At 45.9% G+C, this 22,935-nt stretch overlaps 8 protein-coding genes across 8 annotated transcripts in view; 5 read left to right on the forward strand and 3 right to left on the reverse strand.

Annotated features, from left to right (window-relative positions):
* Nucleotides 1–1,737: 1,737 nt before the first annotated feature.
* Nucleotides 1,738–2,177, forward strand: BDV27DRAFT_152686 (uncharacterized protein; the record flags this gene model as incomplete). Its single annotated transcript, XM_032071618.1, has 2 exons — nt 1,738–2,004; nt 2,064–2,177. 2 exons carry the CDS (start codon nt 1,738–1,740, stop codon nt 2,175–2,177), a joined length of 381 nt encoding a protein of 126 aa, XP_031932885.1.
* A 3,123-nt stretch (nt 2,178–5,300) lies between these two features.
* BDV27DRAFT_152687 (major facilitator superfamily domain-containing protein) lies at nt 5,301–7,400 on the reverse strand (the record flags this gene model as incomplete). Its single annotated transcript, XM_032071619.1, has 5 exons — nt 5,301–5,952; nt 6,017–6,714; nt 6,775–6,870; nt 6,932–7,097; nt 7,162–7,400. 5 exons carry the CDS (start codon nt 7,398–7,400, stop codon nt 5,301–5,303), a joined length of 1,851 nt encoding a protein of 616 aa, XP_031932886.1.
* A 741-nt stretch (nt 7,401–8,141) lies between these two features.
* On the forward strand, nt 8,142–9,221 carry BDV27DRAFT_172011 (alpha/beta hydrolase; the record flags this gene model as incomplete). Its single annotated transcript, XM_032075749.1, has 2 exons — nt 8,142–8,401; nt 8,462–9,221. Exons 1-2 carry the CDS (start codon nt 8,244–8,246, stop codon nt 9,219–9,221), a joined length of 918 nt encoding a protein of 305 aa, XP_031932887.1. The 5' UTR covers nt 8,142–8,243.
* Nucleotides 9,222–9,335: 114 nt separating this feature from the next.
* BDV27DRAFT_152689 (uncharacterized protein) lies at nt 9,336–11,316 on the reverse strand (the record flags this gene model as incomplete). The annotated part of the gene is made up of 5 exons (XM_032071620.1): nt 9,336–9,706; nt 9,762–10,462; nt 10,513–10,552; nt 10,603–10,893; nt 10,956–11,316. 5 exons carry the CDS (start codon nt 11,314–11,316, stop codon nt 9,336–9,338), a joined length of 1,764 nt encoding a protein of 587 aa, XP_031932888.1.
* A 497-nt stretch (nt 11,317–11,813) lies between these two features.
* BDV27DRAFT_140918 (thiolase-like protein) lies at nt 11,814–12,757 on the forward strand (the record flags this gene model as incomplete). Its single annotated transcript, XM_032069748.1, has 3 exons — nt 11,814–11,929; nt 12,038–12,624; nt 12,699–12,757. The coding sequence occupies 3 exons, from the start codon at nt 11,814–11,816 to the stop codon at nt 12,755–12,757; spliced, it is 762 nt and encodes a 253-aa protein (XP_031932889.1).
* Nucleotides 12,758–13,769: 1,012 nt separating this feature from the next.
* Nucleotides 13,770–15,264, forward strand: BDV27DRAFT_120222 (uncharacterized protein). Its single transcript, XM_032065054.1, has 2 exons — nt 13,770–14,003; nt 14,055–15,264. Exons 1-2 carry the CDS (start codon nt 13,835–13,837, stop codon nt 15,080–15,082), a joined length of 1,197 nt encoding a protein of 398 aa, XP_031932890.1. The 5' UTR covers nt 13,770–13,834; the 3' UTR covers nt 15,083–15,264.
* Nucleotides 15,265–15,348: 84 nt separating this feature from the next.
* Nucleotides 15,349–17,098, reverse strand: BDV27DRAFT_152692 (uncharacterized protein; the record flags this gene model as incomplete). Its single annotated transcript, XM_032071621.1, has 9 exons — nt 15,349–15,374; nt 15,473–15,671; nt 15,723–15,854; nt 15,906–16,190; nt 16,247–16,539; nt 16,608–16,759; nt 16,807–16,835; nt 16,890–16,939; nt 16,993–17,098. 9 exons carry the CDS (start codon nt 17,096–17,098, stop codon nt 15,349–15,351), a joined length of 1,272 nt encoding a protein of 423 aa, XP_031932891.1.
* A 1,494-nt stretch (nt 17,099–18,592) lies between these two features.
* Nucleotides 18,593–22,935, forward strand: part of BDV27DRAFT_109166 (ankyrin repeat-containing domain protein) — a 5,154-nt gene continuing 811 nt past the window's right edge. Inside the window, exons 1-2 of the mRNA XM_032064478.1 lie at nt 18,593–19,715; nt 19,782–22,706. Of these exons, the coding sequence (XP_031932892.1) occupies nt 18,740–19,715; nt 19,782–22,706 (3,901 nt within the window). The 5' untranslated portion in view covers nt 18,593–18,739. The remainder of the gene's footprint in view (nt 19,716–19,781; nt 22,707–22,935) is intronic.

The following is a 22,935-nucleotide window of genomic DNA, read 5'->3' on the forward strand; positions in this document are numbered from 1 at the left end:
ATCGGACGGTCGGAATCTGTTGAGCAGTTTCTAAGCTCGGGAATAGATACGACGTTGCGTAGGATCATCAATGTTGATCACTAGACGACGAAGCTTCGTCGTTCTCTGTCATTTCTTTAGCCAACAGCCGTCCTTCCGTCGTCTAGGTGTTCAAGGAGGATTTCTGGAGAAGTTCCCTCTTCCTTCCTAACTACGTCTTTGATCGAGTGAGCAGCCTAGCTGGTTCTCGACGATATGAGATTAATATAGATTGGAAAGATGAGATATTATACAGGTATAGAGCTATAGGAAAATAGCGGTACTATATATATTTCCAATAGTTATTGCGTAGGTCTACCCCCTGCAGGGAAGTACCAAAGAATATACCAATTATATTATAACTAATGCGTTGGTAGGCTTTCATAAGAAGGTAATAAAACCAGTTAACGTATTAACTGCCGATATATCTCCAACTTTTAATATTTTGCCTATTAGACGCAAGGCAGAAACCATTGTGCAAACTTTTCTGCTAGGGCTGCGTGCATCATATTCAGCTGGTCCAACCTAACGCTATGTGGTGGGACCCAAGTACTCAGCTATGGAGAATATTTTAGACGGTCAGTATTTGCGATGCTAATAATAGAATACTTCATAAATTTGTAGCACAATGCTATATACATAGTCACTTAACTCTAATTCCCTTACGCAAGCCCACGCGGAAGGGGTCGAAGAATGTGCATGAATACATCCTGCGCTTACCCCATTCCGAGCCCTACCTCAGCTTACCACCCACTGAATTTTACATCAAGTCCACGAATATTCAATATTAGAATATACCTTTCTACTGTCTGGTCATATAATCACTTTTATAGCTTAACGTCAGTTCAATACAATCTCCTAGAAGCCCTTTCTGCTCTGGTGCTATTAGAATTACCGCAAGCAAAACCCACTGGCTCAGGAAGAAGTAAGTAAGAGGTGGTAATTAAACTGAGCCAACGACTAACACTTCACTCAACCCTTTGCTCTTGCTCTTGGGTCTGCTGCATGGACCCCGTGAATGTGAAATTAAAACATTCCAGCTGAAAACTTCCCTGAAGATCATTGCTTAGTACATATACGCGGGTTTGCAGATCCTAATAGAGATGATCTAATGTATGTTGTGCATCATTTCCGTCTTTGAACTTTGCTAGTTTTAGTTGGCGAGCTATACGAAATGCAAAATATGTAATAGGACCACGCTTGCAACAGTGGGTCCATGGAGTTCCACTCACGATCTGGAAGCGAACTGCTCCACAGGATCAACACTATCCTTTCTCTGCCTCAGTACGAGTCAAGAATAGGAGGTCTTGGCAAATCCAATCCTTTCTATGGAAACTATTTCCAGAAAACTAATTCTCAAATCTATCAAGCGGCAGATGGTCACCTTGAACTTTAGGCCTTGAGTTATATTAGGAGAGCCTATGCAGAATGAATCTGAAGGGTCCACCCTGACCCGTAAATATGCCCGTGTATATCAATAGTGCCGTGGGGCGATTGAAGTCGCCTACTCCGAATAGTCCATACCAAGGCTCTCTCTCCCTCTCCTGCCTAGTATATATAAGGGCCATGGAGGCCATTATTGAACCTTCTGTTCCTTAATATACTGATTCTCCCTTTGTTTTGCTGATCTCTTTTAAAATTTCTGATACTAGATTCAACGATATCTTGTTCTCTTACAATCACTTGGACATCAGTTAAAACCGTCCGACAGTATCCGACATGAAGGTCCAGACGCTATGCTCGCTTGCCGCTGTAGGCCTTACCTTTGCTACACCAATTCATAACCGACAAGTTTCCACTCAACTAGAATGCATAGGCAATGCAGCAAAGGGGGAACTTGCGGCTGTTATAGAAAAAACACAGGAAAAAGCACCCCAAGTCTCTGATATGCTTAACCAATATTCTGCCGACATTATTGCCATGGTCGAAAATGCGGAGAATAACGTACCAACTCCATCTGATTGGCAAGAGCTTTTGGGTAAAATGGTAAGGAACAGCGGAGCAGGTATATTAGGCGGGCTTGTTTCTAATCTGCTTGTTTACAGGGTCCCGAATTGACAGAATTCGCACAGACCACGACAAAGGAGCAACTGGACTTGCTCAAATCGGCTACCTCGACATTCGTCGCCCAGGCGAAAAGCTGTTTGGGGCCAGCTTAGGCATGATGCTTACTAGCCCTTACCTGGCCGATACATGATGTATGAAGAACAATGTATCTAAGATGAAGGTCAGGACAGTCATTGAAGCTATTTTCCATCTGGTTTTGGTCCACGTCTGTCCCCCTATCCATAAATCGCAAGTCTTGATGGTATTGGCACTCTGAACATCACCCCATAAAATATATAGCATTTTGTACCATATTAGCTAGCCGAGTGGACAGTTTAGCAAATCGTGAATCTGTGGGATAATACACCGTGCACTCCTGTAGCTACGCTGACGCTGTAAATGCAAAGGCAAACACGTAAAGTGAGATATCGTCAGCTTCCAGAATGGCTTGTACCATCCAAGATAGTTGTATTCCAATAGTAAGGTCCCTGTGTATACACTGCTCGGAGGGTTGTACAAGTGTCTAAATTTGCAAAGGTTATATAACAGCAAGTCGCCGAATGATTAAATCGTGGTTGATAGGAAAAGAATGTTAGTAGACTGAGTAAACAAGGAATTTACTGTCGCGTGCACCATTTTGAGAAAGGTCCGTTGTTTTGTAGCAAAATATCAGTCAAAACCTCTTTGAAATCCTCGTTTTCCAACACGACTTTACTATGCTTCACGGATGTGTCAACGGGTGTATCTCCAAATCCTCTGCCTCTATCTCTCTCACAGTATGTCTCTATAACAAGAGGGAACTTTTCCCTCGAAAACCCTTTGAATTTTGGGATGTTGAATTTGTCTCCAATATTCTAAACACTGACGTTAAACAGCATTTGAGACATAGGGCCCAGGCCACTACCGCTGCGATAGTAATAAAAGCCACACATAAAGTAGATCGCTGCTATGACTCTAGGATAGTCTCCCTTTAGTTAAATAGTATTCCTCGCGAACCTCTACCAGGTCCAATGCTTAAACCCCTCCTATCGCATTGAACAGCTTTGACATATTCACCCACCATGCTGCCCTTATGTAAAATATAGTCAGGGCCACAGTGAACGATGCCTTTCTGTTAACTGTTTAGTGAGGAAGCCAGCATCCTCACAACTTTCAAAACCGCGTATTCGCTGAATATCTATCGAGAGAATATAATACGACACGAAATCCAACTTCTCGGGTTCTCTGGTGGAACATGTATGACATGTATAAATCCAATGTGCATCCACTGACATAGCATTTCGTACAGAAATGGTTATTCTTGGAATAACTCATCCTGACGCTTGGGATCTGAATATGAACCACCCAAAGACTTGTTAAAAATTCAGAAACCGGCTGGACCTATTATCCAACCGTACCATTTCCTTCGACGTTTCTCACGACTCACCATATTTTGCGAGGTAGCGCTTTTCGTCCCGGTAAAACCGGCGAATAAGTAAAGTAGCTCTATATATGAAGTAGATACAAGGAGGTCAGATGCGACCATCAACAGCCAATGCACGTGGCAAATGATTACATGACGTCTGCAAGTAGTTGGGTTGGCGCACAATACCCCAGTCGCTTAATAAAGCCTTACAAGAGTATGAATGATAGACAATTCGCACTTGAAGAAAAGGAGATCAATCACCATCAGTTGGTGCCACCTGTTACGGTTGCGATCTAGATCGACCTGCCCACTATGGCGTGATTGGTTTGTATATGTGACCCAAACTACTTCTTATAACTCACTCTTAGTACTAACCACATGTCATTTGTCGTTTGAGAGAGTCCATTCGGATATACGAGTAATATTAATGCCTTGAACCCTCAAGGTAAGGCCGACACGTCAGAGGTTTTCAGCTTCCTATTATTCTAGTAAACCCGGTGAACCCATAAGCCAGACGACTGGCCACTTTGATAGTAGACAAGTACCAAATCTGTCAGACTGAGCCATCAGATGTTTATTTCGTTACAGTTAGGCCACTGGCTCATAACCCCCAAAGGAATTTGTAAGCCAGGGGAAGCAGCCAGGGGTTGCAGAACCTAAGGATTTAGTGGTAAGTACGGAATTGCTATTGCTGTTTCTGATAAAGAAGTATTTCCAATGCCTCGTAAGTTAGACTAGGCTGCTTCCTTGTATATACCTAACGGGGGCTTTCAGTAACTATTTCCAAAGTCAAATAAGCACAGATTACATGCGTTAAGAGGATGACTTTGGTCTGATTGTCATAGCGCAACGTTGGGCGGATAACTTGGTTATAATTCAAGCTACATTTCCCGGTAGCATATCCTTCTGTCTTTGCTGGGAACGAATATATATATGTATATTTGCTGGGAACGCCTACTACTATTTTCCTTCCATTTGCCATACTATGGCTGATGATTATTAAAGTTTGTGTCAACACCGCCAATACTTATAAGCATGAATGGCAAGAAGCAAAGGATAAATATCTTCAATTGCATTGCTAAAGGTACCACCTAAAGTTCAAAGATGTGTCATACGTACATGTGTGGCCTTGGGAAAGAAGGAAAAGCCGCTATAAATATTCTGAGGTATCAGGCGTCCCCTATAAACCCTATTTTACTGTTGACATCTAACGGTGAACTGATCAATCGGACGACTCCCTAGGACATAATCTACTTATTGTATCTTCTTTTCTCGGGACCATCTTATCCCTTCTTTCTTGCATTGTAATGGCGGTCGAGAGGGAAGATGGAAGGGTGCTCCCAATACCGCTTGTCTTCATACAGATCTACTGCATCCCCAGTCGGGTTGCGCTGAAGGCCTTCTTGTAAGCATAAACACTCGTCGACGTAGAGTTGCATGCGTTGACAACCAGGTTTTCTTGCACTGTCCAATTGTTGCTTGCACGCGCTATAAGCTGGCGCCAGCGAGGTTGGTGTACATAACTAGTCCCAGTCACTATACAGTTATTGTGATCGATATGGCACGATGCCCCGGGAGAGGCAAGATCGAAGTCAGCGCTGTACAGGTATCGAGACTGACCCAGAGAATGGATGCCAAGTGCAATTTAATAATCTCAAGTGTGATTCGTATAGTATGTACTTTCATTCTAAGTCAGTTATATACTATTCCACGACAAAGTGACCCTAAATTTATATAAGAAGTCCATTATAAATGCTTTAAATATACCTGCAGAGTAGAGGCAATAGATATAACTCACTCCCAACCACACCAGCCCATCGAAACAAGCAGCTTATTCCGCATCACCCTTCTTCTGCTCCACCATCTCTCTATCTACCTCCTCCTTCGCAGTCTGCCTCTCATCCAAATGCACATTCTTCAAAAAGAACATAATAATCACCATCGGCGCAAGCGCCGAAATAGCAGCAATAGCCAACAACCGCTGCGACTCGCGATAACTCCGATCAATGGCATTCCTAACAGGTTCACCCACGGGATACTTCTTCGCCACAACAATCGACCCAAAGATCGACTTAGCCTGACTCTTCGCCTCATCAGGCAGATACTCGCTCAACTTGCGTGGCAGATTACTCCGCCAAATAGCACCCGCAACACTAGTTCCAATGGCACCGCCGATGCTCATCGATGCGAAGAAAACGGCCGTCACGACTGATACTTCCTGTCTGGAGACGACGGCCTGAACTGAGACCTGTGCTGCGGTTTGGTAGAAGCCGCGGCCGATACCAATTAAGGATTTGGCGGTGACAAAGGCTGCTTCGTTGCCCGTTTTGCCGTCGCCCATGTCTACTAGATAGAGGAGGATGCCCATGCCCAGGATGCAGAGGGGGACACCGATTAGAACCCAGATTTGGGAGCGTTTGGTGTATTTCATGAAGAAGGCGGCGAAGATGCCGGAGACTTGGAAGGCGACACGAAGGGAGTTGCTGTGTTTCTTTTGGTTAGTTGTGTGGTCTGTAGAGATGTTATTTGGTGGGAGTGTGTACGTACTCGATTCTTGTGGCGTTGCCTGCGTTGAAGTGTCCCGCGACTTGGAGGTAACTAGTGAAGAAGACTGAGAAGACTGAGTAGTGGAAGAAGTCGAGAGCGCCGAGGAGACATGCTGCTGCCACGGTCCGCTGTTTAATCATGCGATAAGGCACGAACGGCTTCTTCGCAAACCGGGCGTCCCAGATGACAAATGAGATAAGAAATATGACTCCGAGGACTACCATAGCGATGAAGTTACCTTTATGCCACGCGTTGCTGTTGTTGGCACCTGTCAAGGCGATGGGGACCAACAATAGGGACAATCCGAGCAACAGCAAGACACCACCCGGTAGGTCTAGCTCCACCCAAAGTAAACGATATGCACGCTGATACCAAGTGTCGGTCTCCTTCCAGCCCATCGCTTTGGCAATGGGAACCTTGATTGGTGCGCGCCGCTGATAGACTAGCATTGTTCCAATCAAAGGCACCGCGCAGACTGGCGTTATGATGGCCCACATGCCCCAGCCCCATCGCCAAGTCGAGTGGTCCAGCATGCGTTGTGCGACAATCGTGCCCAAATATAAGGTCGGGACGGTGGTGAGGGAATCAGGAAGTGTAGACCAGATACCACGATTGATTAGGTTGGTAACATCCGCAACGAAAACTTGCTGCGTAAGCGCGTAGCCTGTCGATCCGATAGCTTCAAAGATACCAGCAACCTGTTTTATAAATTAGCGCGTAGCTTGGTTAAAGGCCACTGATGTCGTATCTGTAGATACCATATATTGCGCGATATCTTCGCAGGCGGCGTAAATCACGTAGCCAAGAGTAGAGGCTGCGATGGCGAGGATAAACATCTCAGCTCTGCCGAAGACCTATCAGAAAATAGAAAAATTAGTCCAGTCACCCCAGCTCACAAAATCTTAGTATACTTACATCTCCAAGCTTCGCAATGATAGGGTAGGAAGCGATGCGGGTGATGTTCATGACTACGCGAGCCGCGCTCATTGCAGAGTGTTGCTTAAAGGCGCTAGTGGTGTACGGGACATAGACCTGGGTGGAATAATCGCCAAAGTTGATTGCGAGTGTCGCGATGAACAGACTGAACAAGGATTCTAGTCAGTAACGACGCGGTAATCACATAGCACTATCTGTTTATCACATACCCGACAAAGGCCGTATATAAACCCTTCTTCGTCCATCCTTTTCGCAAGATCTCTGCTCTCTGCACACCTGCCTGAAGGCTTTGTGTATCGGATTGATTTTCTACATCGTCGGCCGAGGTCGACTGTTCGACTATTTGGTTGCCGGATTTATCCACCTTAGCAGCATCTGACATTGTATCGAAGGCACGAGGAGAGATTGAATCATCTGCCTCCTTGGGAGCGTCTGTAACTCGCTCCATTGCTCAGACCTCAGTAGAAACCTGGCCAAGCCAGAGTGCAACCGGTGAACGAGATACAAGACAACAAAAACAGAATTATAAGAAGAAAAAAAAGTTAATAATTGAGGAAGTCGGAATAATAAGACAAGATAAAGTTCACATACCCAACACGGTTTATTGATTCTATATAGCCAGGATTGTGTTAAAATTGATCGAAGATGGCACCCCACTTGGACCTCGTGTTGCAGGATATCGCAAGCAGGTAGGGCTGCGTTGTGAGTCGTCCCCATCTAGATCGCATTGGGAAACATTCGACGAAGTTGGACCAAAAAGGAAATATATGGGTCTCCTCCAGGATCTAATCTGATCCGGGACTGATAAGCGAGTCATGGTCGCAGTTTCGAACAGCCTAAGAAGCAGTCAAAACGTTGGTCCTCCGGGCATTGAGCCATAGGCAAAAGGCTTCTGTTTTGGAACAGACCCATAATGACCATGGCTTTAACCAATCCCACAGCTTTAAGCCAAACTAGTCACAATCACGCTTCTTCTGGTGAAAAGAGTCGGATCAGATAATGAATGCCAAGAACCTCCGCGTGGAATGTGGCGTCTTGCTACCTTGGAGGGCAGGCCATCATTGGGTAGATGGTCGTAATAGTGGGCTCGGAGAAACGGACAAAGGTCAAGGAATTCAAGCTTGCGTGGTCCAATTTATTTTGCGGAATTCCTGGCTCCGAAATTCACGTTAAAAATAACGGCTGGCTAATTGAGTCTGCAGATATTAACGGTCATCTGCCGAGCTATTTCCGATCGTCTGATCTTTAACTACGGGACATCAACAACTTCGGTACTGTATGTTACATCGCCATGCGCAAAGAGTGGACATTTACTCCCTCCGATTGCGGCTCTGGCCGTAACATGGCCGCGTGGGAGGTCTCAACCGGCACACAAGCTACGTACTTGGTTGAGATCGCCTGGCCACTCACCTGGCGAGATACAAATGTATCGGCGGTCGCAAATGTGATGTAAGTTGGATATCCAGTGGAGCCTGCTTCCATTGGCGGCGCTAATGTACTTGCTTGCAGATTCGCTGTGGATGGCAATGCTATGTTTCTCACAGCCACAGACGTCGCTCGGCGGCAAGCATCACTTAACCCTAACAAACCTGGGACCATCATTGTTGGACTCGGATACCCCTTGGAAGATTCTGTCTATGCTCCTCAACGCGCTTTGGATCTCACTCCACCATGTGATCACTATACTCCGCCTGAGGGTTCCGACGGCAAACCTCGACCGGAACCGTATGGCGGTGCAGATCGGTTCCTTTCTTTCATCAACAATATCGTGCGTCCGTTCATGGCCTCATCCGTCTTCCCTAATGTTAAATTTGCTCGGACGGCCTTGTTTGGCCATTCCTACGGGGGACTATTTACATTGAACGCTCTTTTCACACAACCGACATCCTTTGATACATATATAGCAGCGAGTCCATCGATATGGTGGAATGAGAAATTCATTCTCACCAAAGTAACAAAGTTTCTACAGCGGCCAGGGATGAGTACACGACCGACAGTACGGCTATCATACGGTTCCCGAGAGCAGTTTCCTGTACGCCGCAGGCATGAACCACTGGAAAAGTACGAACGACGAGTGGGATCGGCGGCAAAGCGTCGTATGGCCGACAACTGCAATGATCTGTATTTGCAGCTTGTTGCTAGTCAACATTTAGGTGCTGTGGAAAGGAGGGAATATCTGGATGAAGACCATGGAAGTGTCATTAGCCCCGCCTTGAGTGGAGGAGTTCTCTATTTCCTAGACCTGGAAGACGAGGCCAGCTCGTTATAATCATGTCAGACACAGTTTGCCAACTTCTCCATGCCAAAACAGCAACGTGTCGAAATACAGCAGATGCCTTTCGGGTGACGTCCTAGTAGATATACATCATGTGAGCTATTTACCCTATACCAACCTTTCACACATCAACCGAGGATCACACAAGCGTCTACTCCTCACAGTAATGAGCCTTTTCCCAATTTCCTTCATGATATGCTTCTGGTGCTTCCCACTTCCTGTTCTGGGGAAGTCATCGGCAACGCCAGGGTCTCCGATCCAAAATATGTGTACTGGCGTCTTGTGCCAGGCTAAGGTTTCTCTTACCCAGCCCTGTAACTCCTCGTCCGACGGCCTCTGAGCATCATGCGTACATTTCAGAAAGCATCCTACAACCTCCCCATACTTTGCGTCAGGTAAGCCTAACACACTTGCTTCACTGATGGAGGAATGTGAAGCCAGCCGACCCTCAACTTCCAAGGGGGAAATGTTCTCCCCACCTAATCCACCCTATTAGCCATGTGTGTCAGGGTGAGACTTATATTGTCCGCTCACCTCTGATAATAATATCCTTGATCCTCCCCGTAATGTGACAACATCCACTCGCATCAATGATAGCTTCGTCCCCCGTACGCATCCAGATCTTCCCGTCTTGATCCTGTGTCATCACCTCCAGCGTCTTCTTTTCCTCTGCGAGGTATCCCCTTTGCAATGTGAATCCACTTGTATAAAGCTCCCCCTTTTCCATTGGGCCCGCAATCTGGCCGCTTCTATTCAGAATTTTGGCGCAGACATGCGGCATCACAAAACCTACCACACCTGTTGATCCCTCTAACTCATTGACGGACCCCATGAATGTAACACCTGTTTCCATCATCCCATATATGACAAAAGTCTCCTTTGCCTTCATCGCTGTACGGATTTTTCTTGTTAACGCGGGCGTGATAGCAGATCCACCCACCACAGCTGCTCGCAGGGAACTGTCTACCTGTCCTTTTGCCATAGCCTCTAATTCTGCCAGGAACATGGTGGGTACACCCATTAAGACAGTAGGAGTCTGATTCTGTATAGCCTCGAGGATTGCATGTGCATCGAAGTGATCCGAAGGGAGAACAACTGAGCTACCATGCGTTAAGGGTGCAAAAAGCCCTACTATAAGACCAAAGCCATGGAATAGTGGGGTGGGAGAGCAAAAGATATCCTTCGGAGTCAGGTTCAACCGATCGGCCACTGTAAAGCCATATCCGAGGAGGTTGCTAGCTTGGCATTAGAGCTTTCTCAACAAATGGCTGGGATTTGTGCATACGTAGCTGTTAACATTCCTGCTTTTGGTGTCCCAGTGGTACCTATGGACTGGTTAACTGGATAGACTTGAGGGAGGTATTCAAGGGCTAACCAGAGCTAAACTCGAGATGAATCACGTCATCGGGCGTGACAGCTTTCTCTGCCAATTGGAGCAAAAATGTTGCATCGACATCTGGGTGCGTTACACCTTGTTTGTAGTCCGCAAAGAGGGTCTCATACGTATGTAGGCCGTCAGCATATCCATCATAGTCGTTCTGCCCAATCGTAAGAACCCCATGTAGCTCTGGGAGTGCGCCTGAAGATACACCATTCTTCATCATTTCCACATGAGCAGAGAGGTCCCGGCGACCGATACGAGATGCGATGAAGAGAAGCCTGCATGCTTTGTTATGTGTCACCTCGGTCGTTGATTCAATGGATATATTCAGCACTCAAATGACTTACAGGTTTTGCGTACGGCCCTTTTCAGCTCATCGGGTGTATATGTGCTATGCAGGGAGACAACAGGGCATCCAATACGTGCTCCTCCCAAAAGCACTTCGATATGCTGGCACGAATTTCCAGCCATAATGCCGATATAGTCACCGTGTGCAAAGCCCATTCCCAATATAGCTTTGGCCACGTGCTTACTTCGTTCCGCTAGTTCGCCGTAGGAGAGGTTTACTTCCTGCCATGGTGACAGGATAGCAGACTTCTTCCCGTAGGTAGCTGCTTGCTTATCGATCCATTGCCCAAAGGTTTTTGAACATATCGGTGGCTCTGTGGGTCCGCTCACAAACGCCCGTTGAATACCGTTAGCTTCCATATTACCATAAGTGATCTAAGACAGTGTAGGGGATCGTGTTACAGGTGTACTTACTCTCCGATCATTAAATAGTTTGTTGTCACAGTCATATGCCAAGAACCGAGGTATATGTTGGTTCTGCGGCTTAACCGACCATGGGTCAATTATTCCCAATCAGGTTTATATCTTGATTCCTATGATTGCCGTCAAGATTTGCTTGTCAACCCCACAGCCACGACAGGAACATGAAGGAAATCATCGCGTGTTATATCACACATCCTATTCTTTCTCCACCACAAACCGGAAAAGGAACACACCATCTTTATGATCTTGGATAATTCAAGCCTTGGAAGCTCCTCTTACCCTTACTACATCCCGCGCTATAGTTTCAAACTGTTCTCCTCTCGTCTTTATCATGCAAATATATTCATCTGACTGACTGAGTAACCGTCGTAAATAAACAGCGCTCGTTTCCCACTTCCATCTCTCTTAACCGGATACTCCACCCCACCTCGATAATGGCTCGGTCTCCTGTTGTCTCTATAGTGGGCACTGGACTCCAGTATCCCCCGCACAAGCTTGGACCGGAGTTTGTGCCTAAATTAATTTCCAACTGCTACAAAGAGAATGCCGCGTGAGTGTACCCTACTCTTCTCACTACCTGCGCTAACCTGCGTACTTATATTAGGCTACTAAAGATAATTGAGATAAATGAGAGAACAGAAATCGAGAACCGCTACAGTGTCCTACCGGCAAACCATCCCCTATGGTTTCAGGATAATATTCTGACAAACACGGAGTGTAATTGTCTCTTCAAAGAGTATGGTATTCCCCTAGCACAGGACGCGGCAAGACAAGCCATGGAGGACTGGGGCGGCAATCCGATGGACATAACTCACGTAGTTGCCATGACCTGTACAAGTACATCTAGCCCTGGCTTCGACTGCACACTTTGTCAGAGACTAGGATTTTCAAAGCACGTTCGCCGGACCTTGCTGAATGGGGTCACTTGTGCTGGCAGCGTAGCGGCCCTTCGTACAGCATACGACCTTCTGCGTGGTGCGACACAAGAGGGAACACCGGCCCGTGCTCTTGTGATTGCTACCGAAACCATGACTGTTTATATCAGAGCATGGTTGGAGACTATCGCAAAGGAATCAACCCCGAACCTTGGCCCCACTCTCTTTGGAGATGGCGCCTCCGCAATTGTACTCAGTAATGGGATCGGGGCCAAAGAAGACGAAAGAGAGCCTATATGGAATATACGCGGCGCTCAATCAACACTAGTGGACAGACCTGGCTGTGTCGGGATCCGGTGGATTCCCACAGGTGAGGACCGCGCATCCATATCTTACAAATAGGCCCGCTAATGTAGGTCAGGGCTTATGCCAATAATCTCCAAGGACGTCCCGAGGATCATCAAGTCGTCCTTGCCATCTTCATTTGGACACCTCATCACTAACTCTTCCTCCCTTCGCTTAGAAGAGTCCAACTTTGATCCCACTACATATGACTGGGCTTTGCATCCGGGTGGTCGTGCGATCCTAACTGGTGCTCAGCACGCTTTAGGACTGTCATCTGATGATCACTTGCGGATGAGCTACCAGTGTTACAGTAGTGCAGGCAATACCAGCTCGACAACTGTTCTTAGTATCTTGCATCGTTTAGCACGGGGATATCGAGAGGGGCTACCAGGTCGCTCCAAGGTGATCGGTGCGGCCTTTGGTGCTGATATAACGATTGAGATGATAGTCCTGACGAAGCCTTCATGTGGGTTAGTTCATTGATCTATAGACTTGTGCTTCATAACAGGCCTTCCTCGTTTGTGTCAGGTGATAAGGATATGTTTTGCAAGTAATAGCATACAACATGTCTCTTTAAATTGTATATTTCATTGTCTTGACAATCGGGTAATACGTCCGTCACGGTATCATGTTTTTGATATGTGTAGATAATATAGAATCATAATCCCCCAGTGACCCGGTTCCTAAACTGTGTATTCACCAGTGGGTATTGGACACCCAATTAACTTACAAAGTGTATACATTGGGGAGATCCACTCCCCAATGGCTAGTTATATTTGCAACAATGGTATGCTCATATATATATATTCATTGTGACTGGCGGATCTCAGGTATATTTAGATGTTTTTTCGATATACTAGTATACCATTCTTTGTGAATTTCTAGACGAATTACTCCCTGTAAGGAAAAGCCTTCAATGTAGAAAGGTCGTGGTCTTTAATCATAAGGGCTGTTGATGTTGTTAAGAAAAGCCTATTTATACGTTTTGTGTAAGAATATGTGACTCAGCAGCATAGTTGTGCCAGTAATGACTATGACTAAACCCGAAAGGGATGCCGACTCTTCACATGACCGAGCTAACCTCATTAGCTTGCATTAGCATCTCCACAACGAAATGCAGTCATCAATCTTGGCAATTTCCTTATACCCTGCACTTGTCTGGCTGGAATTTACAATGCCAACCCTTTGTCTTCTATACAATCCCGGTAGCTCGCTACTTAATCGAGTCCAGAACAATGAGTATAACGGATATCTTTTCGGTTGACATTGCTCTTCGAACCGGGCAAAATAACACCCATGAGTCATATCTTTACTCTCATTTGACAGGAGATAAGATCCAAGGAGTAGTCACTGTTCGTTCGCATTGTGATATTCGTGTGGATGGGATCGAAATATCGTTTATAGGTATGCCGCAATAGAGCATAGCTACTTCGAAGTATCTAACAATGGTAATAGGAGAGGAACGTACAAGACTACAAACTGGAAAGGCCTACCGTCAATTCCAGGATCTCAAATATTTAATTGATGACTCATGTTTTCCACCTGGGAAGCTCTTCAAGGAACGTCACAAATATCATTTTGAATTCACTTTCGAGGTGCCAGACCATCTATCTCCGGATGTCTGCAACCATAGGATTACCAGCCCAGCCATTCGACACGCTCACCTGCGGCCTCCCCCAAGCTTTGGTGATCCCTCTGTATCTGGCCTTGGAGGCAAGTTAAAGGATGACTATGCACCCCCAGAATGCAAAATCCTGTATACCATCCAAGCTGCTTTGTTTCGCAATATCCCCGTAATAGATAAGCGAGATATTCTCTTAGTACACAAGATCAAATTACGAGTCAAACCGGCAGTTGACGAATGGCCGCCTTTAGATCTTTTGAATGGCGCGAATGACTATTGCTTAGAAGCAGAACGCGCAGTCGTCGATAATCGCTCAAAGAAAGAGCACGGCCAGTTGACTGTGACATTGGAACCACCAAAAAGCTTTCGTCTTCCGTTACGGGATCCTCACAGTTTGATCAGCAGCACGGTCAATCTGTTCTTGCATTACCGAGTCACAGGGGATCGGCCGGACTTGCCCCAGCTTCAGTCATTTCGGGGACGACTCATTGCTACTACTTTCTACACAATATCATACTATGAAGACGCACCAACCAAGAAGAAAGATTTCTTTGGCAGACCGAAGAATTACTCCGAAACACAATTTCCGCCCTTCTCATACTCTATAGCATCCTTGGACTGGGTACCCGCGGAAGACAACTGCTATGTAGCAACACTGCTAGTGCCCATCACATTGCCGCGTCTGAACTTTATTCCGTCTTTCCATACCTGCCTTACTTCTCGTGTGTACGCCTTGGATTTGCGACTGGTGGTACCCGGCGCTGCTCCATTTTACCTCAAAGCACCTGTGCACATTTACGCCCAGCGAGACCCATCCGCGTTGCCATCATACATCGCGACAGTGGGTTTCGATTCCTGAAATAGTTTAATGGTTCCAATCCGTGGATTGGAATGTATCTAATGACTTTACGTGCGTTACGAGATTCAACCTCATGTCAGCCTTTATTTTAGCCGCTCAAACCGGCCAGAAGTGGTCTTTGCAATGCGCTTTGTCCGTCGTCTTCAACTCGACCAGTTCAACACTATATATAGCTGATTTCCGCTATCTACTTACACATTTTAATCAACTTATGAACATAGATATGAACATTCGCGAATCGATATATTACTTGATTGCTTCTTTACTCATTCATTCCCATCGTCAATGTACGCTAGAAAATCAATCATCAGTCATACAACATGAAGCATTCCACATTACATCATGAGTACTAGTGGCCAATCCTATCGCCCAGCACACTAGCCCTCTCACCTCCTGGACTCCCGCTTGTCCGTCCACAAATGATGCGCGTAATGACATCTCGGTTGAACCATAGTAGCCAAACCGCCATCGTAGTAAGCGTCAAGGGAATCGTGACAAGCCAATATAACCAGAAATTATCCGACAAACTCCACACCATGGTCCCGGACTCGTTGGTGTCGAAGTTAAAGAAGTTCATCCCGAAGATGCCCTATCTTGATAAGCACCTAAATCCATCTTGCTCATGATATAGATGACTTACCGACACAAAGGTCCCCGGTAAATAAACAAGACTAACAATGGCAACCGTCTTCATCATCGTATTATCCACCATGGCGCTCTTCGCCATCTGTACCGAGGCTTCGTTGTTGCGTTGAGAGACAATGTTGAATGCCTTGACTCATTTAATCAGTACAAGCCAATGGTCGTTGTATGATAAACTCACCAAATTGATCTCATTCTGAAGTCTCTCGCTAAGAGAAATGCACCGAAGCTTCGTCGCTCTAATTCCTTTCGATGTGAGGTACAGCTGTTGATAAACATCTCTAACATGCCAGGGTACTCTGTCCGCGGGGCGGGGATGCTGCTCATCCAGCACCGATTGTTCATAGATTATACTCTCCACGGTGTCCGCAGCAACGTCAAGGATCTCCTTGTTGTGACTGATATGTCTCGCCATGTCATGGAGGAGGGTGAATTGTGGTTGAAAGCTTCCGAGTTGCTTTTGGTACTGGCACATATCAATCTAAGTAACTAAGCTCTAGAACCAAAGATAGGAATACTCACAGCCTCAACTTCCCATACCACCCCCCGAAGGTCCCAAATAGCCTGATCATATACATTCATGGTTTCTCTGGCAAATGCAGCGTGCCAAGAGTATGGATCACTTGATTGAATCGACGACATGCAAGCGCGTAGCGGGGACTTGATCTGATCTGGACAGTTGATGAACATGACAAGTTGAGTTGATGTTGAGAAATTATGGCGGACGAATACTGCGAGCTGTGTCCAGTGGTCGTAGACCATGAATGAATTGGGCATTTTCCAGATGCGCTTTACTTTGAAACAACTCCATGAATCTATCTATTTATTATTATCCATTCGGCTGCAATATCGTGCATTAAGAATAAATCGGAAAGAAACTCACCGTGGGTCAGCACCTTTCCCTTCTCATCTCTATGATATTCGCAGCCGAAAGTACCGTTGAGATTCTTTGAAACGACTGGCCAGAAAGTTGATGGGAAATAGTTACGATGTTGTCGAGTTGCCCAGGTTTCCAGGGCTTTGGTGGTTGTGAATCTGCATTGTCAGATGTTATTCACATTTTTGAGACAAGTCATACTGACAGTATACCATGCGGGATATTGTTTCTAGTCTGTGAAATGTGTTATTCCTGCCCTCCAATGAGTCGCTGTATGTACTGTCTTACATCAAGCTCGTGATCTAAAGTCGACATGCGACTGTGGGATTTTCCAGTTGCTACAGAACATTATTAGCAAATAATCTGACTATCCCAAGGAAAATAAACTCACATTTGTCCCTCTCTAAAAGTTCCACTACCCCCCGATCTGAATCCCTCTCATTCGTAAAAGTCCAATCATCAAGCGGCTTAAACGAGAGGTCCTCATTCTGCGACATGACAGTAACCTGATGAAGACTTTTGGGAAGCATATCACTTTTCTATCAAACCAGCGCCTAGAAGAGCATATATAATTTCAAAATGAAGTATTGAGGAAAGTCAAACAAAAACTCAAAAGTCAAAACACGAGTCAAAAAACTTTAAAATGTCTCTCTGGCACGAGGCTAAAGCTGTCAGTTTCTGCAGACCCCACAAAAGGACGGGTTGTGCCATGCTTGTTCATTTTGAATAAGCACTAAGGTTCGGGTGAAGTGAAGTCCGGGTAAATCAGATATTCGTCTGCGCCCGTTGAGGGTCCACCTGGGAAGGGTTATGTGGTGCCACGTGCGGTGGAATGTCTAGTTCTACTTCAGCAAGACCCAGCCACCATAGTCTACTAGATAAGTTTTATTAAGACAATATATCATCATTAAATCCACATACTGATTCGTTGCCGTTAAGTTTATGTTGTCATTTTGCCCTTTTGACTGAGAATCTAACAGGGACAGAAACCACCAAACTTCAAGAGGTCCTTAAATAGTGTTAAAGCTATATATCGGCAAATAATAAAGGAGTCGTAACTTATAAGCATACCCGCAGCCTACTTATACCGTGGGTATCTTATCCTTAGGAAGCGGTGGAGTAAATAGCATAGACAACCAATACCTAGAGGGCCCTTACGTCCAATATAATATCAAGCCTGAGGTACAAAAGAAGTACTAGAAGCAGTGACTGCACACCATTCTCTAACCCGGCCATATTATAGCTATATATTATAGATAGCGAATACATAGCCATGTTGGTCTCGGCCATGTGCAATGAATATAAACCAGAAGACTAGATTTCAAGTTAGATTCCGCGAGTCTGTTCGGTATGCTAGACAAACGACGATTGTAGATCAAAATCCCAGCCGCATAGCAGCTTTCAAAGATAATATAATCAAATAAATAAAATCATTACTACACCCTTTATACCAAAAATTGGTGGTCAAAGCGTCAGGCAGTGTTTGGTGCGGTGCGGTAGAGAACCAAGTAATCTCAGTATCTCATAGCCTTCTTGGCATCTTGTAACATTTGTAACAAGTATCATGATACGGTAACACGTGCTGGCTATGTTACATAGGCTCCAATTTAGAGAGAATAACTAGAGAGGTTACGGAATTGCTAGTAAACAACCCATGAAAAGTGACCGTAATGCCAAGACAGTCAGTCGATGTACATACATAATTGGCCTTGAGGCTGTGTTATTGAGATATTCAATGGTGAATTAATCTGCGTAGTATAACAGAAAAAACCAGCTTAAAGAATAACTGTATATAGTGGGAGGTGTAGTATATGTATAGGGAAGTATGGGAGTAAAGAAGATTCCGAGCGTGTATTTGTGGTAATGACAAGGCTGAGGGTTGGGTTGTAAATTGCTGCCAATCATATTTCCCCTCTTGCCGCCCCAGCCACCTTGATATTCCAGGACAAGGCTGACTTTGGGATGGTGATAATAATCTCATTTTATCTTCGAGAGCATGTTGGTCCCTTAATCCCTTTAGGAGTAGAGTTTTCAAACCCTAACAGGCCGTTGCCTCTACCTTTGGACTTCTTTCAGAGATCCCGTCAATCATTGCCACTATCAGGGTAGCCCTAACTGGGTCTTGATCAGACGATACAATGCCTTGTCCCCCACGAGACGAGTTTCAAATCGGGTGGATCTGTGCCCTTCCCGTCGAGGCAGCAGCAGCCAAAGAAATGCTCGACGAAAATTTCGGATTTCTCGAAGAGCAAGATACAACAGATCCAAATATCTACACGTTGGGCCGAATAGGCAAACATAATATTGTGATCGCCTGCCTGCCTGCAGGCCAATATGGAAATACTGCAGCTACTATTGTTGCAAACAACATGGTCCGTACGTTTTCAAAATCACTACGTATTGGCTTGATGGTAGGTGTGGGAGGCGGAATTCCATCCACTACCTGTGACATACGGCTTGGTGATATCGTTATCAGCTGTCCAACAGATACCTGTGGCGGTGTGCTTCAGTATGATATGGGTAAAGTTGGAGTTGGTGGTAAATTTACTCGAGTGGGATCTCTGAACAGCCCTCCTAGGTCGCTGCTAGCGGCCGTTAGTAAGATGAGGGCTGCCGAGCTTACCGACGATCCTCACTATTCGGAATATATCCGACAAGCGATTGGGAGAACCCGAAAAACCCAAAAGACCTTTGCCAAGCCTGACCAGCAGAGCGATCGGTTATTTCAGAGCAAGTACGACCATCTGGCTACTGCAGACAACTGTGGCGTATGCCTGAGAGAATGGGAGGTGACCAGAAGTGAGCGCGAGGACAATGAACCGCAATCTCACTACGGCATTATTGCGTCCGGGGATTCTGTCATCAAACACGGAAGGACACGAGAAGAGATCCGCACGCAAACTGGGGCATTGTGCATTGAAATGGAGGCGGCAGGATTGATGCTGGATTTCCCCTGCATTGTAATCCGCGGTATTTGCGATTATTCTGATTCGCACAAAAACAAGCAATGGCAAGGATATGCTGCATTGGCAGCGGCGTCATACACCAAAGAACTGTTGGGATATATACCAAAGGGTCAAGTGTCGCAAGAAAGCCTGGCTACAGATGTTTGTCGTAAGTGAGAGTTGGAATAGCCCGATATTCAATGACGAGACGATTTACTTATATGACAATCTGTAGGCTCCCTAGAAGTCTTAAATCGAACGGTCAAAGGTACCAACGATCGATTGGATAAAGCATATGATCAACAAGAACGGTATCACACTGAACAGACAGCTCGAGTCTTGACAGATCAGCAGAAAAAGTGTCATCAAGTATTCAAGATTTCGAACTACGAGCAGTACAAGAATATCAACCCCGATAGAGTACCAGGAACATGTCAATGGGCTTTGCAGAGTCCAGCTTACCTCCGTTGGTGGAATAGTTGCGGCAATGATCTTCTCTGGATATCAGCCGACCCTGGCTGTGGGAAATCCGTGCTCTCTAAGTCACTTATCGATGGTGATCTACAAGCCAGCAGTTCAGCGGTATCAATTTGCTATTTCTTTTTCAAAGATAATGATGAGCAGAATAGTTTTGCTACAGCACTGTGTGCAATACTACATCAGCTCTTTAGTCAACAACCAAGTCTGCTACGACATGCGGTGCCGCCCTGGGAGAAAAATGGGGAAAGGCTTCAGCAAGAGCCTGATGAGCTTTGGCGGATTCTCCTAGCAGCGACATCGGATCCTACATCTCCAAAGACCATTTGTGTGCTTGATGGACTTGACGAATGTCGTCCCGTGGACCAGAACCAACTCATTCAACGACTCAAGGAGTTCTATAACCAAACCAGCTTGCGGACGCCACCGAGTTGGTTAAAGTTTCTTGTCACCAGCCGCCCATACGATGAAATCCAGAATAATTTCAAGCCTATAACAGACTTATTTCCGCATATTCGTCTGAAGGGGGAGCAGAAAAATGAACAGATTCATGAGGAGATTAATCTCGTGGTGAAGGTAAAAGTAAAAGAGTTGGCTAAGACATCAGGGCTCCCAGCCGATGTGGAGCAGCGAATTGCGGATCGGCTTTGTCAAATGCAACACCGCACGTACCTGTGGCTATATCTGGCCATCGATGACATCCGTAATACATTTCAGAATAGCCTTCGGCCAGCTAATGAATCAATTGTACTGGTACCCGACTCCGTGTACGCGGCGTACGAGAAGATACTCACTCGAGTCCCATCTGGTCAAAAGGATATCGTGAAGCAGATCCTACGGATTATTGTTAGTGCACGGCGCCCATTAACAATAAAGGAAATGTCCATGGCATTAGGTGTGGCTGCCAATCCTGAGGTGGCAATTGCCGCAGCAGCTCGGCTTGAACCCACCAGGCTTAGTACGAAGATACGACAACTCTGTGGGCTTTTTGTTTTCATCAACAAGTCAAGGATCTACCTTATACACCAAACAGCCAGGGAATTTCTTCTTGGGAGAAATATCATCCACGAGCCTATCTCGGAATACTCCTTCGAATTGCAAGATGCTGATAAGGAAATGTCACAAATCTGTATCCGATACTTGCAAATGGATGACCTAGAAGACCATCGTCAACAAACAGAGTTTGATATTCAATGTTTTCTGCCATATTCAGCAGTGTACTGGGCTGATCATGTTCGTGGAATGTCCTCGTCGCAACAGCAAGAAATCGTTAATCTGGTACACAGTCTATACTGCACAACCACCAGCAGACATGAATTGTGGTTCTCTATCTTTTGGGAAGCTATTATGCCAAGGCATCGAAAAGTTAGAATGAATGCAGTACATCTGGCGGCCTTTAATGGGCATAGCCATGTACTGAAACTGATCATCACGACAGAGGAGAATACAATATATGCAGAGGATAGCAAAGGGGCTACTGCCTTAATGTGGCCGTCATTTAAAGGCTACTGTGAGGCTGTGCAAACGCTGTTAAACAACGGAGCCGATGTCAACGCTCAGGGTGGATCGTATGGAAACGCCCTGTATGCTGCTTCTGTTAGTGGCCATGGCCAGATAGTGCAGATACTGTTAGACAACGGAGCAGATGTCAACGCGAAGGGTCCATGGTTTGGAATGGCCCGACCGGATGGACTTTTGGGAAATGCCCTGCAGGCTGCTTCCTATATAGGAAATAGCCAGATTGTGCAGATACTGTTGGATAAAGGAGCCGATGTCAACGCGCAGGGTGGACTTCATGGAAATGCCCTAGCGGCTGCTTCTTTTAGTTGTCATGGCCAGGTTGTACAAATCCTGTTAGACAACGGAGCCGATGTCGACGCGCTGGGTGGACGTTTTGGAAGTGCCTTACAGGCTGCTTCTTTTAAATGTCATGGCCAGATTGTACAAATGCTGTTAGACAACGGAGCAGATATTAATTCTAAGGGTGGACGTTTTGGAAATGCCCTACAGGCTGCTTCTACTGGAGGCCATAGTCAGATTATGCAAATGCTGTTAGACAACGGAGCCGATGTCAACGCGCAGGGTGGAGAATATGGAAATGCCCTGCAGGCTGGTGCTTTTAGTGGGCATAGCCAGATTGTACAGATACTGTTGGATAATGGAGCCGATGTCAACGCGCAGGGTGGAGAATATGGAAATGCCCTGCAGGCTGCTGCTTTTAGTGGGCATAGCCAGATTGTACAGATACTGTTGGATAAGGGAGCCGATGTCAACGCGCAGGGTGGAAAGTATAGAAATGCCCTGCAGGCTGCTGCTTCTTGTGGGAATAGCCAGATTGTACAGACACTGTTGGATAAAGGAGCCGATGTCAGCGCGCAGGGTGGATTTTTTGGGAATGCTCTGCAGGCTGCTGCTTCTTGTGGGAATAGCCAGATTGTACAGACACTGTTGGATAAAGGAGCCGATGTCAACGCTCAGGGTGGACTTTATGGAAATGCTCTGCAGGCTGCTTCTACTGGAGGCCATAGTCAGATAGTGCAGATGCTATTAGACAACGGAGCCGATGTCAACGCGCAAGGTGGTGAGTATGGAAATGCTCTGCTGGCTGCTACTATCAGAGGCTATAGCCAGATTGTACAGATACTGTTGGATAAAGGAGCCGATGTCAACGCTCAGGGTGGATGTTTTGGAAATGCTCTGCAGGCTGCTTCCTATGAAGGAAATAGCCAGATTGTACAGATACTATTGGATAATGGAGCCGATGTCAACGCGCAAGGTGGAGAGTATGGAAATGCCCTGCAGGCTGCTGTCTCCATTGAGCATACCCAGATTGTGCAGATACTGTTGGATAAAGGAGCCGATATCAATACTCTGGGCGGAAAGTATGGAAATGCCCTGCAGGCTGCTGCCTA

Source organism: Aspergillus caelatus (genome assembly GCF_009193585.1).
Source record: "Aspergillus caelatus strain CBS 763.97 unplaced genomic scaffold BDV27scaffold_8, whole genome shotgun sequence".
NCBI lineage: Eukaryota > Fungi > Ascomycota > Eurotiomycetes > Eurotiales > Aspergillaceae > Aspergillus > Aspergillus caelatus.

Bases quoted from the DNA above. Each gene is read 5' to 3' on its own strand.
- BDV27DRAFT_120222 (XM_032065054.1), top strand. From the start codon at position 13,835: ATGAGTATAACGGATATCTTTTCGGTTGACATTGCTCTTCGAACCGGG. The intron at 14,004-14,054 runs GTATGCCGCAAT...CAATGGTAATAG, and splicing joins GATCGAAATATCGTTTATAG to GAGAGGAACGTACAAGACTA.